Below are 17373 nucleotides of genomic sequence, written 5' to 3'. Positions count from 1 at the left end.
GAATGTTGCATTTGCTGCTTATTTGAAAGTGCTTTTAGAAAAATGCTACCCATTTTGTGTTCACAAGAGAATTTTGTAATGATGTGAAAACTTCCAATCTGTAGACCTGAACATGGGGGCCAAATATTCTTTTGGGGAACTTGTAATCCAGCATAATCGCTTGCTCTCTCCTGCGACTGACAAGGACCTTGCTTTCTTTTGCCCCATGCTACATTGGCAGTCACAAATTGCAATGGCCCATAGGTGCTGGCCATTGAGCACATGCATGCACACAGCTCTAGATTTTATTGGAAAACTGCTGCTTCACAGTTTACTAGAAAATCTACAGTGGTGTGCATAATTAATGTAAATCAATTGTTACTCATTTAGTAGTAGGCAACCTCCATTAAGCACAAAGCTGCTTGTAAGGAAATGCAAGAAGTTGCAAAAGAAAACTTTACTGTGCTCTGTTCTTAAAGAGCAAAAAGGTGTTGCATGCCTGTCAGTATTGTATGAATATGAACACTACTCGTTTCTCTCGGGGGGAACACCACTTGGCATGGCCGCTGGAAGTGCACAGGAAAAGTCTGCAGTATGCCACACCTCCAACTAGGCTACATTTTGATGGAAAGTATGTTGCCACTAAAGTGCAATTTAGACATTGATTGGGAAAAAAATTGGACCATCAATTTGCACTTGGTTGTGTGTGTTATAAAATCGCATACGACACAAGCATCTTCGTTATATCCGGTATTCGTTATAAGCATACATGCTGAAACTGGCGACAGAAAAAAAAAAATCGCGACCACGTCGAAAGAAACGCAAGCGTGATGCCTCCGACGGACCGCTAGTGACTTGTGGCGATACATGGTACAGCAACGTTACAAATCATTACATACTCGCCCTTTGATTGCCCCGTCGCCCGGCTGCCGGTCTAACCAAGCCGCGGGCCACAACACGCGTCCAAATTGCCATGTAAGCAGATATGTTCTTTCCTTGCATGCATTTCAAGCTGCTCTTGCGCTGTGATCTGTACATTGCACGTGGACCCGTACTCCGTTACTACGCCCGTTAGTCTAGCCAGTGCATATATGATGTCGCGCTCGATTGACGCTGAGGTATACTAGTACGCTCGCGACGGCTTGTTAGGCCTAGCGGCGCACAATCAGTAGACTCAATTCATTCCCCATTGCCGAGATGAAAATCTGCCGGCTGTCGGCAGATTTTCGTCGCGGCCACGGGTGAAGGAACTGCGTCTACTGCCTGTGCGCCGCTAGGCCTAATCAGTGCCGTTCGCACGGCAGTCGTGCTTTACAGTAGCCGTATTTGCAGCATCGCGCGCGCGGATCGTGTCCCAAAATCCTGCGGCATAAATTATTTCGGGTGGCTTCTGAAAAATTGGTCAGCGTAGCTGTATTTGACAATTTTGCTACTAGAATACATATTTTCTGCCATGTGCACACAAATTTATCGCGCCATAACGGCTATTGTGCGCATTTTCCATTTCATTGTAGCAGAGCACTCCATAGCATTAAAACCGGATCATTTTTTTTCTATTCGTTATATCGAGGTTCGACTTTGTTTTTTGTACCGCCGAGTCACCACGACAGGCGTCTTTGCCAGGTATATGGTATGTCGAGCTTTTCAGTTGATTCAATGTATGGATCAAGCGAGAATGAGGGCAACCATGCCACTTTAAACGAAATTGTGCAGGAAAGCATGCACTTGTGAAGTGCTTGATTTGTTATGAAGCTGATGACCTGAACTATTGTAATTATCTAAAGTGTAGTGTGCACTTTTGAGTTTTCCCTTGTAACCTGCTGCTACATCTGTTGCTTGGAAGTTATTAGCATACTGCAGGTACAGTATGCAATGCCAAACTTTGTAATCCCAGTGGCAACAGATAGACATGTTGCCTCAATGCTTTGTGAAAAAATCTAGGTGCATTGCGGCAGCTAACCTGCAAGCAGAGAAACTTGCATTTACATTTTTATTCAAACCGCCAGCAAATTACAAAGGGTTAATGCAGTCGAGTGCATCTCATGGTTATTGTTGTAGAAACTATACCATATGCCCCTCAAACGTAAAAAGATGTCATATAATAGCAGGTATAAATGTTGGGAAACGTAACAAATTTTAATTTGATACCAAAGTCTCAAAGTGCCAGACTTGGCGTTATCTAGGTTATTATGATGTCAGTGCAAAGAACAAAATTTTCTTATGTTGTGTACCAGCAAAGCTAGATCTTGCACAGTGAAGAAAAAAAAAAGGACCATGAAAGAGTGCCCTGAGAGTTCTTTTTGGCTGCACTCGCATGGTGGCAGCCTCAACCATCACTGGAATGGAGCAAGTCGATGTATTGTGACATCATGGTGCGTCAGGACATCAAAAACTGAAACTGGTTCATCGAAGCAAGTATAATTGTAGATTACTTGGGACACTCAGGTGCTTGCCAATGTTTTTTCAAGGTTTCAGAGGGTGTTCACCTTTTGATGCAAGAAAAATGACGAAAGTGTCATGTCAGTGTAGTCGTTTCATTTAATTTTTAAAATATACATCAACTCTTGGCCTGTGTAACTGATTACTAGGCAAGCATTTAAAATACATTTAATTGAATTCGATGTCAAGCAGAATCACTCGTATCCTGTCATGGCATCTTGCAACCAAGAAAACTCTCGCTTATAAGTGCTGCTTGAAAGCAGCATGCAGCCTCAATTTGTTTTGAAGCACAAAAAAAGAGTGTTATGAAACATCACGAAATGAAGAGCTTTACTACTTTTGATATGCTAATTACATACCTACATAAACTGTCTGTAGTGGTTGCTGTACCGAGTTCTCGAAGGCAATTTGTGTAACAGCTTGTTGCTGACATACTTTCCAGTGCAAAGTGAACAGCTCAAAGAATCACTAAGTTAAGCACCTTTCAATTTCTCATGTAGTTACATGGGCCACAAATTGCATTCTGGCTAGGGCAATTGATCTAGTGCCACAGGAACAATGCAATGCATGTCCACTAGAAAGGATGCACAGCAGGCCTGCAGTCGCAACCAGCATTTCTATTTATTCACTCAACCCAGGGTTAAACAAGGACGCCTGCCCTGTGCAGATGCAGGAATAAGATTAAAAAAAAAAAAAAAGTTGTCAAGATCCTTTCGACACGACTTAAAAGGAAACGTTTCTGCATTCCTCATATCAGCATGCCGAGCCACCAATGCAAGATACAAACCCAACAATGATGCTCGACACACACACGCACATACATGCACACACACTGCGGCATCTAACACAAGCTGCAACTAGGGAGCATGGCTCCCTTTCAATAACACGCGGGATGGCTCGTGAAGTTACCTTGGCAACTGCGACTCGGACCACTACGAGATCAAACGATGGTTTGTCCCTTGGCTGAGACCCGAGCGAACAAAGGAATCTCACAAGCCGCACGGCACATAAGACTGCTCGCGACACTGGTGCTTACATGTCCTGTCCACGGCGTCGCACATTTCAAAAGCTTGAGAGAGTGCACACGCATGCACAGCTTTGGACAGCACTGGCTCTTGCAACAGAACTCGGTGTGCATTGGCAACTAATATATCTACCAAAAAAACTGATTACTGCTGCTGTTACAGGTGCTGTTTTCAAAGCAAAGCCAACTCCTTGGACACTTTGGCACCTGGGGTGGCAGGGGGACCTTTCTTCTGCTTGACTGGAAAAATGACTTAAGACTAGAAGAAGAGTGTCCCAGCTTCATTTAAAAGAAGTGTACAGCACAGTGTAAGATGGGGAGGGGGGGGGCAGAAGCTTAACAGGCAAAGTGCAGCACCACTGCAGGATTACATAGACAAATGGGGGGGGGGGGGAGCCAGCATGCACAGGTGAGAAAAACAGTCTGAACTTTTTGGCTGATGATAACAGTAAAATCATCATGGTTTACAGCAAAACATGGGTGCCAGTAGAGGAGAGTTGTAGCAAGCTGGGAATCAAAGTCGTGACACAACACCTAGTACCGAACAACTCGGCGAGCACACGTCCTTGCCAGGGTGAGACTGTTGGTTTAATGCAGCTCTCCTACATAGTATGCCATATGGAAACACTGCAGCTTGGAGAGTGCAGGTGAAAAGTTCCACTCTTGCACGTTACATGCTGACAAAAGTAAAATTGCTCACCTGTTGATGAAGTTTCACAAGGGATTAAAAATGTTTAAGTCTTGAGACAGCTGAATCAATCGCAGCTGTACAACAGTGCCTATCAGGGTCACAAGGTAACACTACGTTGCGAACAATGAATCGTAAGTTACTGTAAACAAGACCACTTCTCACATGATTAGGGTGCCAACTGGTAACTTCAAGATTTGAAGTCAAGATTACAAAAGATTACACATCAAGCACAGTCATAGTATTGTCAAGCAAAAGGCAATGAACACAGTCATCCCAGGCATAAGTGGCATGCGTGATACCTTTCTTTACACATCTATAGAGCACTATATGTCCCAGTACTTGCACACTGTCTGTCTGCGAAGCCTGGCTTCATTAGACCAGACGAGGCCAGTAGGAACAATGTTACAGGTAATAAACACTCATGTAAAGAAGTTCACAGATCTGGTGAAGGCAAACGCACTTCGACCCACGACTGATGAACCGCATATACCATTTCACGCGTAGCCATATAACCAGAGCATCGTAACTGCCTTCTTAATGGAGGTGTCTCAGAAGCGCGTGCCTGTTGCATAAGACCATTGCTACGTCTAAGGAAAACAAGGCCGAAGTTAAAAGAGGGCAGAACTGTGAGCTTCACTGTGCGTTCAATACGTAGGGGCGCTTCGCTGAAACTCGTGAGCATCAGAAACGAGCAGTAAAACACCAAAGAGCTTCGTGGCGACCGCAACAACCGTGTTACACAAAACATTACAAAACAAGGGCCTACAGTTTTTCCCTCAACGTAAAGCTGCGCCGCGAACTAGCGATAAGGAGATTTTCTAATAAGCAGAATAAACACGGCCCGTTAAAAGCCTACTAAGAGGTTTGTAAAGGCCCAGTGACACATATCAATACATACATCTGATGCCTGGCACAAGTCGAGCACTGCAAAGCACCTAAAGCAGCACAACTGTTGTTGCGGCGACGGCGGGGACGTCAGCACCAGTAGCAGCGGCAGCATCATCACACTTTATTTTTTTCTTTCCTGCAAACCCCCAAAGGATAAAAGAAGACAGCATAGCGGGTAGGGCTACTTCAGGCACCGTTCAAAGTACGTCGCGCCGATGTAGCCTCCAAGCATGGCCTTCTTGACGTTTTGTTCGAACAGTCTCCGGTTGCTCTGCAGAACTTCGGCGGCGTCCTTGTTGAGTGGGTCCTCCGGGTTGGGCTCTAGGAAGAGGTACTGCAGGCCGTAGACAATCGAATTGACCGTCAGCACAGGCTTCCAATCTTCGCGCAGGATGTTGAGGCAGACGTTGCCGTCCAGGTCTATGTTCGGGTGGTAGACCATTGTGTCGCACTTGACCTTGGGAGGTTCGTGCGGGTAGTTTGGGCTTACACGGAAGCTGAACACGAAGCGGCCGTTCCGGTAGAAGCCCTCGTCTGGGCAGATAACCAGCTTGAAGTTCAGCAGATCGTCCGGATCGGGGAACTCCATCTGACAGGTCTTCGGCAAGTTCAACTCGTTGATGTCCTTCGTAATGCGTAGCTGGGCCGCCGAGGCACGCTTCTGGCTCGCCGGCTTGTTGCCCGTCGCCTCACCATCCTTCTGTTGCTGCTTGAGGGAGAAGAGCTTGATCATTGTGACGCTCGTCAACTCCGCAGCACGAAATCACAGGAGAGACGCAGGCAACACCACGCACACAACGATGCCCCTACGCCTAGCGCCTAGGCCTTCCCACACTGCACCGCGCGGCAGCTAGATTGACCCTTCGACATGGTGTAGCCCTGATCCACCTCGTCTATCCATAGCTTTCTCTAGAGGAGGCTATAGTCTATCGTATGTAGTTATGCAAGCTGCCGCTTCAGTAGAAGCGCTGCCGTCGCTAAAATTGGATGCTGTTCTGCGAGTGACGCGCACCGTGGGTTTACGTCTACTACGAGAACTGAAAAATGAATAGCCGTGTTTACGTTCTGGAACAGCACCCGCAATAACTGGGAGGGTGGCGGCAGCCTGCGGGAATTCCAGTTGTGTTGCAGTTGTGTTGGTTGCGTATCTGGCTTGTCGCTTGATGGGCACCGTTGTCCGCATCGTCGTCGTCGTTGTGCGGGTTTTTGTGACCTAGGAATCGGTTTCACGGTGGGCTCGAGCTCCACGCGAACCTCGCACTTCGCCACGCGGCTCGCGGACCCCGCGCTTGGCGCCCGGGATCCTTCCATCAGCCGTCTCGGGAACGGCAGCGGCGGTCTAGCAGCCCCCCAAACGCACCCGTTTGGAGGAGAGCTAGCGCCGTAAACAAGAGGGCCGGCCGACCGGGGCTTCGTCGATTGGAGTTGCGGCGCGGGTTCCAGCGCAAGGGGCTCGAAGATGTGTGGGCTACTCGTACGATGAAAGGGAAACGCTTCCACCTGATAGTGCGGCTCAAGTCACTCTTCTGGCTGCCCGCGTAGCCCGTGCACGGCATCCGCGGACTGCTATGCCGGTTGAGCGCCGCACCACAGGGCAGCTTCAGGCAGCTGAGAACGCGACCATCGCAGCGTTCTAGTCAGCAGCAGACGGCCGACCGAACGGGAACTCGCCGTCTTCTAGTTCCCAGCACGGTAAGAACGCTAGTTTTCATTCGCAGCTCGACTTGTGTGGTATTCCTTACGAGTTCGTCTTGTAACCGCTACGGTTGGATCGAAACCAAAGCGCCTGCTCGTGCTAGCGCGTGCTCGCGCGAGGCAGTCGCCAGAGCTCAACGTACCTCTCGCGCCTGCTTCACATTCTTGCGTATGTAATCTGCGTCTCACTACGAAAAAAAAAAAAGTTTTATTGCAGTTATTGGGGGAACAGCGGATAGGAGGGGGCAATAGTTCCAAGCTTTACGCACTCCGTGTGATCGTGTGGCTCGATTTTTCGGAGTTAAGACGTTCTGCTACCCGCTTTCCACGACTAGCGAAGCTAATCGGCTACAGAACGTGTTCAGCTTCACGGACAGGAAAATCTTATCCGGATGTGTCCAGTCGAGCTAGGTTAAAAGCAGCCGCGTTTTTGACGACCACTGTAGAAGCCGTTTCGAACGCGGAGATAGCGCGCCAACAGCTGACGCTGTATTCAGACCATGGTGTTAGTGGTCATTCCTGCTATGCTGCTACATAATGCAGGCGCATGATTTGTTTTGTTTGGCAAGGGTGAGTGGTCACGTGGGTAGTTGCCCCTAGCAGCGAGGTAATCTCACCCCCCCCCCCTCCTCCCCTCTACACGGCTATAGGTAAATGGCCTTGCTTATCAACTCGCCACACCTCTCGTTGTTTGTTTTGCTTTGTGTTCAGAGCTTTTTGATAAAAAAAAAAAGGGTGCATTTAGAAATGACACACGACACTGTTTATACAAAGAAGTTTGTGCATGTTGTAAGTTGTGGTTGGGTTGGGCTTAAAATGCCAGGCATTTTCTTCTGTAAGTTGTGCTTGTCGGCTGTGGTTTGCAATGCACTAGCTGTCTTAACTGAGCCAGGCAGGTCAGTTTCTTCATTATGCTTCAGCAAGCACAATATTTGCCGAGCAGCCTGACTGACATTACTGGTTGCCGATCTTTTACAAAAGAAATGCACGTCATTGGTCCAGTTTGGTCCATGGTTGAAGCAATATTGAAATTTTGCCTGGTATATTTTGTTAATCAGTGTGAGATATGCCGAATGTTTTCATTTGAACATTACTATGTAAACGTGAAGGTTGGTAAATTTTGCAAACAAGCTGAAATGTTTTATTTGTGCTAATGTCTACAGGATTTACTCAATCTATCATTGCCATCAAATATATAGCCATTCAATGAGTGGTAAACTCTGATCGGATATATAAGCAGGCTTTGAAAGTAAAAAAATAGACATGATAATAGCATTTTAGGCAAAATTTCTAAAATTTTCCTCCTCTAATAGCAAGGGAAGACACTTCATTCAGGTGCTTGTTGGTCCATTTATCCAGACTGGAGTTTGCTGAGGTGGATATAAATTATCTCACTGTAAAGGAGGTGCAGCACATCTAAGCACCTGGCTGCTACACCCCTTGTCTAAGGTTGCAAATAAATATCCTCGCTGACATATTAAAGTAGCTTTACGAGATGCGTTAATGTATGACGGTAAAAAACTAGTTGGAAATTTAAGTGTTATCACAATAATGTTCGTACGCCGAAAGAAACTTGCCCACTGCCACACATGGCCACAGGTAACTCATTCATATGCACATAAATTTGCAAGGCTACAATTCCTCAAAAACAGTTATTTTGTAAATAATCAAAAAGTAACTACGTGCCTCCACTTATGCGTTAGATTAATATTTGTGCTTTTTAGCATGTTTACAATTGTACTTCAGCCTTCCTCACCTTAAACAATGTACTCCTTATCGTGTAATCTTTTCATGCTTATTTCTAGATAAATGAATTTTAAAGCAGTCAATGCTAAATCATTTTTAATAATGCATAAATAGGTACATACGCCTGTGTGGAGGTAGGCTTGTGCTTGGTAGATCCAATTGTGAATCGATGTGTTTTGGCATAAGTGGAATGCATGAATCTGCTTAGTAAAGTCTGTATTATGGGGATGCCTCAGAAACCTGAAGTTCATTGCCGCCTTGGGGTGCAGCTGAAAACTGGCGCGCCTTTTGTGGTCGCTTATTAACTATGCTGCCAAACACAAGGTTGTGGGTTTAATGTCTGGCTGCAGCAGCCACTTTATAATAGGGGCAGCATTGAAGTACACTTGGCCAACATAATTTGGGTGAGCAGCAAAGAACCCCATGTTGTTAAAATTGATCCTGAGGCCCCTTCCACTGCAGTGCTTGTCATAGCTCGTGTGTTGCTTTGGCAATGTAAACGCTGTCAATCAATGTGTGCCTTTTTGTGCTAGCTGTGCTGTGCTGCTTTTCATTCCTGAAGCTCTTGGGATGTGAGCCAGCAACTTGTGGCCTCTTTGTGGTCTTACTGCTATAAGTAAAGTTGAGCTCTTATACTTGCATTTTGTGCACCTATTCTATATCATGTGCCGTATTGTTCTGAACAGATTGCAAAAAAATATTGCCTCTGGGTCATAGTGCAATTGTTTCTCAGTTGCCCTTCTTGCACAATTTGGGACAAAACTGATAGGAACACCAATGTATTTTTAGATTTTGGGGGCGGATTTATTCAAACAGGCTGCCAATGGAAACTGACCCTGTCAACCTTTAATTGCCGAACTCTGTCGAGTGAGGCTAGCTTAGCGGGACTCTGAGGAACTATCAGACATTGTTTGGGATATCATTGGCCTTAGTGAGATTAGAAGAACTGGTGAGGCTTATACATTGCTGAATAACGGGCATGTCCTCTGCTATAGAGGCCTCCCAGATAACAAGCAATACGGGATAGGATTCCTAATCCATAAGGACATAGCGGGCAACATTGACGAATTCTACCGCATCAACGAGAGGGTAGCAGTAGTCGTAATCAGACTCAATAAGAGGTATAGATTAAAGGTAGTACAAACCTACACTCCAACGTCCAGTCACGAAGATGAGGAAGTAGATAAGTTTTATAAAGATGTTGAATTAGCAATGAGAAAAGTGCAAACGCGGTGTACAGTAGTAATGAGTGACTTCAATGCCAGAGTGGGGAAAAAGCAGGCGGGTGAACAGGCAGTTGGAAACTACAGTGTCGATTCTAGAAACACTAGAGGAGAGATTCTGGTAGAATTCGCAGAAAGGAATAAGCTGAGAATAATGAACATTTTCTCCAGGAAGCGTAGCAACAGAAAGTGGACGTGGAAGAGCCCTAATGGTGAAACAAGAAATGAAATTGATTTCATACTTTCTGCTGATCCCAGCATAGTGCAGGATGTAGAAGTGATAAGTAGGGTAAAGTGCAGTGATTTTAGGTTAGTGAGGGCCAGGATTCACCTCAGTTTGAAGAGAGAAAGAGTAAAATTGGTCAAGAAAAAACAGGTTAACTTAGAGGCAGTAAGGGTAAAACCAGACAAATTTAGGCTGGCACTTGCAAACAAATATGCAGCCTTAGAACAGAGGGATGATGATGATGACATAGAGGTAATGAATGAAACCGTACTGAGGCTGGCTTCAGAGACAGCAATTGAAGTGGGAGGCAAGGCAACCAGTAGGCGAACTCTGCCATGTAACAAAGGACCTAATAAAGGAACAACAAAGAATGAAAGTAAGTGTCCAACTCAAGAGATAAGATAGAATTCGTGGAACTGTCAAAACTGATCAACAAAGTGAAAATAAGCAATATTAGAAATTATAATGTGAGAAAGACTGAAGAAGCCGTAAAAAATGGACGCAGCCTGAAATCAGTGAAAAGGAAACTTGGCATAGGATAAACCAAGATGTATGCACTGAAAGATAAGCAGGGTAACATCATCAGCAATCTCGAAAGTATAATAAAAGCAGCGGAACAATTCTATAGTGACCTGTACAGCACCCAGATGGCTCAGGAGTACTCTATTCAAAACAATAATGAACAGTATACAGAAACTCCTCCTCCGAGGTTTAGGAGTAAGGATCAACGGTGAATATCTCAGCAACCTTCAGTTTGCCAATGACATTGTTCTATTCAGCAACAATGCAGACGAGTTACAACAAGTGATTGAGGAGTTTAACAGAGAGGAAGTAAGAGTAGGGTTGAAGATTGATATGCAGAAGGACAAAGATAATTATGAATAGCCGGGCAAAGGAACATGAACCCGCCGTGGTAGCTCAGTGGCTATGGTGTTGGGCTGCTGAGCACGAGGTCGCGGGATCGAATCCCGGCCATGGCGGCCGCATTTCGATGGGGGCGAAATGCGAAAACACCCGTGTGCTTAGATTTAGGTGCACGTTAAAGAACCCCAGGTGGTCAAAATTTCCGGAGTCCTCCACTACGGCGTGCCTCATAATCAGAAAGTGGTTTTGGCACGTAAAACCCCAAATATTATTAAAGGAACATGAGTTCAAGATCGCCAGTCAGCCTCTAGAGTCTGTGAAGGAGTATGTTTACCTAGGTCAATTAATCACAGGGAACCCTGATCATGAGAAGGAAATTCATAGAAGAATAAAAATGTGTTGGATCGCGTACGGCAGACATTGTCAGGTCATGACTGCAAGTTTACCATGATCATTAAAAAGGAAGATGTACAATCAGTGAATTTTACCAGTGCTGACATATGGGGCAGAGACAAAGAAGCTTGAGAACAAGTTAAGGACCGTGCAAAGAGCGATGGAACGAAGATTTCTAGGCATTATGTTAAGAGACAGAAAGAGAGCGGTTTGGATCAGAGAGCAAACTGGTATAGCTGATATTCTAATTGACATTAATAGAAGAAGATGGAGCTAGGCAGGTCATGTAATGCGCCGGTTAGATAACCGTTGGACCATTAGGGTCACAGAATGGGTACCAAGAGAAGGGAAATGCAGTCGAGGACGGTAGAAGACAAGGAGGGGTGATGAAATTGGGAAATTTGCGGGCGCTAGTTGGAATCGGTTGGCGCAGGACAGGGGTATTTAGAGATCGCAGGGAGAGGCCTCTGTCCTGAAGTGGACATTAAACAGGCTGATGATGATGATGGTGGTGGTGATGATGATGATGATGATGATGATGATGATTCTTAAAACTGGCACTAGTGCCAGAAATCTCTCAAGTGGACATGCCCATTATTACATAGCCTCATTACTGCAATTGCCACATGTGCCCTTACTAAAGTGTATAAAGATTTAATGGGGCACTAAATAGAAATGCAAAGTCCAGTTGATGGACTTATAAAGTATTCTTTCAATACTCTATTTTCATTAAATTTGATGTGAGAGGTTGATTACTGCAATAGCAAACAGGCTAAACTTAGCTATTTAAAATTTTGCGAGGAAATCAGTGTGATGTTGGACTTCAGTGCGTTTTCTTGTATTTTGGCCATTGGGGCACAGTAGAAGTTATGTCAACTTGCGAAGTTTACTACTTGGCCTTCCTTTGCCAATAAATAGTTAACTGGGCAGAGTAGGTGCCATAAAAATTTACGGTGAACTGGTGCAGAAACTTCAAGGTGGTGCTTGGGCCACCTTTTTTAGTTTCTTTTCTGACTCATCATCATCATCATCATAATCATCATCATCCTGGCTACACCCACTGCAGGGCAAAGGCCTCTCCCATACTTCTCCAACTACTCTGGTCATGTGCTAATTGTGGCCATGTTGTCCCTGCAAACGTCTTAATGTCATCCGCCCACCTAACTTTCTGCCGCCCTCTGCTACGCTTCCGTCCCTTGGAATCCAGTCCGTAACCCTTAATGACCATTGGTTATCTTCCCTTCTCATAACATGCCCTGCCCATGCCGATTTCTTTTTCTTGATTTCAACTAAGATGTCATTAACTCGTGTTTGTTCCCTCACCCAATCTGCTCTTTTGTTATCCCTTAACATTATGTTACACCCATCATTCTTCTTTCCATAGCTCGTTGCGTCGTCCTCAATTTAAGTAGAACCCTTTTCAAAAGCCTCCAGGTTTCTGCCCTGTAGGTGAGTACTGGTAACACACAGTTGTTATAAACTTTTGTCTTGAGGGATAATAGCAACCTGCTGTTCATGATCTGAGAATGCCTGCCAAACGCACCCCAGCCCATTCTTATTCTTCGGATTATTTCAGCCTCATGATCTGGATCCGCGGTCACTATCTGCCCTAAGTGGATGTATTCCCTTACCACTTCCAGTCCCTCGCTACCTATCGTAAACTGCTGTTCTCTTCCGAGACTGTTAAGAATTACATTAGTTTTTTACAGATAAATTTTTAGACCCACCTTTCTGCTTTGCCTGTCCAGGTCAGTGAGCATGCATTGCAATTGGTCTCCTGAGTTACTAAGCAAGGCAATATCATCAGCGAATCGCAAGTTACTAAGGTATTCTCCATTAACCCTTATCCCCAATTCTTCCCGATCCAGGTATCTGAATACCTCCTGTAAACATGCTATGAATAGCATTGGAGAGATTGTATCTCTCTGCCTAACGCCCTTCTTTATTGGCATTTTGTTGCTTTCTTTATGGAGGACTATGGTGGCTGTGGAGCCGCTATAGATATCTTTCAGTATTTTTACATATGGCTCGTCTGCTCCCTGATTCCATTATACCTCCATGACTGCTGAGGTTTTGACTGAATCAAACGCTTTCTCATAATCAATGAAAGCTATATATAAGGGTTGGTTATATTCCTCACATTTCTCTATCACCTGATCGAGAGTGTGAATATGGTCTATTGTTGAGTAGCCTTTACGGAATCCTGTCTGGTCCTTTGGTTGACAGAAGTCGAAGGTGTTCCTGATTCTATTTGCGATTACCTTAGTAAATACTTGTAGGGAACGGACAGTAAGCTGGTCGGTCTATAATTTTGCAAGTCTTTGGTGTCCCCTTTCTTATGGATTAAGATTACGTTGCGTTCTTCGAAGATTCCGGTACGCTCGAGGTCATGAGGCATTGCATATACAAGGTGGCCAGTTTTGACATCAGTTTTGACTAAGTGGAGGCTTGACTTATCAAGCCTCCACTTGTGGCAAGAGGGGTTTTTGTAGTATTGTAGAAGTGTAATTTACTCATACAACTCCACTTGCTTTTCCTTTCGTGGCCCTTTAATTAGTTAAGCTTTGTTAATTGGGTACGTGAACATGAAAATGTATATCTGATGACTGACTCTTCAGTAACCTGCCTGAAAAGGTTGAGCTATGCGGTTTGTTTTAGGCGGTTAAAAAAAAGATGCATTCAGAGAAAAACAAAATGGATGGTACATATTTATTGGCTTTAGGCGGATGATAGTGCATAATTTTTCTGGATTGGAAGAGTTCCGTTTTGATTCCTTCATAGTCTGGGTATGTATCAAGCACATTATTCATTTTTGTGCACAGTAGTTCTGCAGGCTTGCACTGCTGCTGCCCTAGCTGCCCCAACCGAGGGCCCTTGCGCTAGAGATGGGGGTTGAGTCAGTTCATATATTAGGGGTTTCAAAACAATAGTAAATTGTTGAATTTCAAAACACACCACTAAAATGAAACACTACTCCATGTAGAAGAGGAAAGATGTAAATGGGGGCTTATGGGTAGGATATAAACACAGCAATGCATTTCGCTGCAGTGCAAGAATATCAAAAGAAAGGGGCACTGTAGATGGACTAATTATACATCAACACAATGCCTCAACAAAATAAGTTACATAGTCACATTGCCAAACATTTCTAAGCAGGTAATGGTGGTGTTGTAGTGGGGAGGCTGCTCAGAATAAAAATGAAGATGCAAAAGTTGTATGGACATGTCGATGCACAACACGGAAGAAATTAACATGCTGAGATACAGGCAAGGTGCTGTTGTAAGAAGTGTACAGTGTAGAAGAGAATAAAAAAAAAGAAAGCTTTTAAATGACAATCTGGCAATGCAGTGGCGGAAGCACTTGGGTAATAAGCTGGTCCATGCACTGTTAGATGGCTTTGAGGTTCACAAGGCAAGATTGAGGCGTGTCCCATATGGCAGATGTGTCTTCTGGTTTAGTTTTTACAAGTGATTTGTATGGAAAAAGTTCTACCTGCAATGGTGGTGATTGGCACAAATAATAAAAAAATGCTTCAGCTTGTTGATGAGGTAGTGTTTTACCAACATGGGCTCACCAAGATAGGCTGTTGTCAGTGGCCACTGCAAAAAACCCACATTGGCTATTGCTAAGATCATCTCATTGGCAAAAAGAAACCCTGTTTTTTTCTAAGCCAGGAATATGAGTGCTAAGGGCATAAATTGAAATGCAAACAGTAGAAAGATGCACTTTGCAACATGTGCCAGTGATTGTCAGATAGCTGCGTATATCTGGTTTTTCTGGTATAAGTGAGGAGGCATGCCAATAATAGGCATGATTTGGCTTCTTTTTTCTTTGGTGCATATTCTCTAGCTTTGCTGGTAAGGTGCCACATCATGCAATGTTCTCACCAGTTTCAACTGGTGCAGTGCAGTGTCCCTGGCTGGCATGGGTGCGGCTAGCATGCTTGCCATCAAAGGAAACGGGAGCCAAAGTGTCCCTGTTAAGTGCCCAGTTCTTTCTTCCAGCAGCCAAATGGGATGTGTGGTTGTCTCCGTCAATCACTCGCAGATGGCACAAATCTGCACCATCGGCCTTGCTTCTTGCATTTCGTTGGAAAAATTGTGGCTTAGTGTACCGTAATGGATGGATAAGACGTGAACATAACATATCCAATGTGAACAGCAATGTGAGAAGATTCTAGTTAGCTTTGGAATGCTAAAACAAAGCACTAAAGATCAGCTTTAGACTGCTGGAGCATTATTTCCTAACTTTGTCGTTTCTATGGTCGGTAAGAGGATTGTTACTGGCAGAGAAAACTAAGACCAAATTTCATTTTCTGACTTTCGTAGTCAAACTTTGTCCCTGATGATGCCAGTGGGATATCATGCCTTTACTGTATTTTCAGGTATTTTGATAGCTTTTGTGCACAAGCCTCCCTGGGAAGTTGTTAGCTTGAGTTTTTATGTACTTTATAATGCAATGTAATCTTCAGTTACTACTGAACAGTTCTCAAGTTGTCGATTAATTTGCCCTCGCTCTGTGATCGGCTAGCCTTGTAGTTTGCTCAGATGGTAGGGCGACCGCCCCACAAAGGCGTTGGTCCCGGGTTCGAGTCCCTGACCAGGATGAATTTTTCTTCAACTTAGAGGCTTTCTTTCTGAGAAACGCATATGGGTTTCCTTTGTAGCTTTGTGCTATGATTCAGGTGGATGCCAATTTTTCCCATTCTTGCAGCTGTGCAGTATTAACAGATGGAACGAGAATGGAATGAAAGCTCTAGAATCCGCAATGAGGTTGCAATGGAATGGGCACATAGTCCCAGAGTGCTAAGTGTTTCAGCAAGACTACAAAACTGGTAATATTGCCAATTAGACTAGACTACACTATTTCGATGATGCATTCACTTGTATTTAAAGCATAAAAATTTTACAGTGATGCTCCTTTTTGTCTGTGCTATCTAAAACTAGGCCGTTTATGCATTACACTTTTTGTTGCAGTTAGCCTTAATTTATTTATTCATAATACGTCAAAGGTCCCAGAAATGGGACGATTACATGAGGGGCCTTTAACCTTTAACTTTAGTATTTTTTACATTTCTCACTTACTCTATACTCCTTCAGTATCTGCCTATAGGTGACTACATCTGCTGTGGTAATTACAAATGAGGTATTCTACTCATTGTACACTTCTGATGACCCTGAAACCTTTCTTTGTTTTAATGTTGAAATGTATTTAAAAATACCGTCTTTTACTTACTTAAAAGTTAACAGTAAGTTGTCAAGAATTATCAGATTTAGCAAGCGCATGCTTGAGCTACGAAAAATGGGCACAGGCCAATGACAGCCATGTCATTAGTGGTTGCACCTTGCACAAGTCCACAGTGATTTCAAAAGCGTGCAGTGTATTTTTGCATTGTTGAGCATCCAGAATGCACCATAGCAAGCGGTCAGAGAGGTTTGCTGGGAAATGGCACCTGCTTGTAAATGTGAGACAAAAAAAAAGCATCTGGCTTCAGCAATATCCTTGGTTCTAAATTCATTTAAGGCCATCATCTTAATTTTGCTTGCCTGTTTTTCCTCAAATAATTGCACTTGCCCACTACAGGGGACTTGGTGTAACATCATTTCATACTTTTCTTTACTCGAATAATTAATAGAGAGATTACAGCTACCAATGCCATGAAGAGATGAGAAGCCACAAAGCGTGTTTGTTCTTGTGAAAAAAATTGTGCCTAGCATTAATTGTTATGTCGTTAAGACTTAAAAAAAAGAATTTTCTCACTAGGCATGCAAGTGCAAGTAGGGAACAGTTATAAAGAAAACATATAATTTACTGGAATTTGAGGAATTCAATGGACCAGCTCAGCCACTACAGGAGTGGGAATTTTCTTACTCGCCATTTTGAGGTGTTTAAAGAATTTAAAGAAAAGGGATTACGGAGATTTCCACTCTCTGAAATGGAATGGAGGGCTCCATTCTGCAACTCTGGTGTCCAAATCCACACCTCAGTGAGGATTTTCTCTGGATAACAAAACCAGATCTTGAAGGCTATGCTTTTACTGACCATGTGTTGAAAGCAATTTAGGAGCTGGTAACACATCATAGACACCATGTTTTAGACATCACCTATTTGCCCATTTCTTTATTAGAGACTTTTAGCGTGTCCGCTATTCTGGCAAACTGGGGTGGTTTGGGCGGATTACCGGATAGTTGGGGGCGTAAACGTG

At 44.1% G+C, this 17373-nt stretch overlaps 2 protein-coding genes across 4 annotated transcripts in view; one reads left to right on the top strand and one right to left on the bottom strand.

Moving 5' to 3' along the window:
- Positions 1-3019: 3019 nt before the first annotated feature.
- Positions 3020-5877, bottom strand: UbcE2M (NEDD8-conjugating enzyme UbcE2M). The gene has a single exon (XM_075678446.1). The coding sequence runs from the start codon at positions 5752-5754 to the stop codon at positions 5203-5205; it is 552 nt and encodes a 183-aa protein (XP_075534561.1). The 5' UTR covers positions 5755-5877; the 3' UTR covers positions 3020-5202.
- A 123-nt stretch (positions 5878-6000) lies between these two features.
- The window catches only part of roq (RING finger and CCCH-type zinc finger domain-containing protein roquin), a 162743-nt gene continuing 151370 nt past the window's right edge, over positions 6001-17373 (top strand). The window contains exon 1 of one of the 3 annotated variants that reach the window (XM_075678443.1): positions 6001-6713. The gene's annotated coding sequence lies outside the window, so the exon portion shown is untranslated. The remainder of the gene's footprint in view (positions 6714-17373) is intronic. The other 2 variants (XM_075678444.1, XM_075678445.1) reach the window with 2 other exon arrangements.

The sequence above is a fragment of the Dermacentor variabilis genome, unplaced genomic scaffold, assembly GCF_050947875.1.
Source record: "Dermacentor variabilis isolate Ectoservices unplaced genomic scaffold, ASM5094787v1 scaffold_20, whole genome shotgun sequence".
NCBI classification, from domain to species: domain Eukaryota; kingdom Metazoa; phylum Arthropoda; class Arachnida; order Ixodida; family Ixodidae; genus Dermacentor; species Dermacentor variabilis.
Note: the sequence above shows the minus strand (reverse complement) of the source record. Positions and strands in the feature narration are given on the sequence as shown.

Bases quoted from the DNA above. Each gene is read 5' to 3' on its own strand.
- UbcE2M (XM_075678446.1), bottom strand. From the start codon at position 5,754: ATGATCAAGCTCTTCTCCCTCAAGCAGCAACAGAAGGATGGTGAGGCG.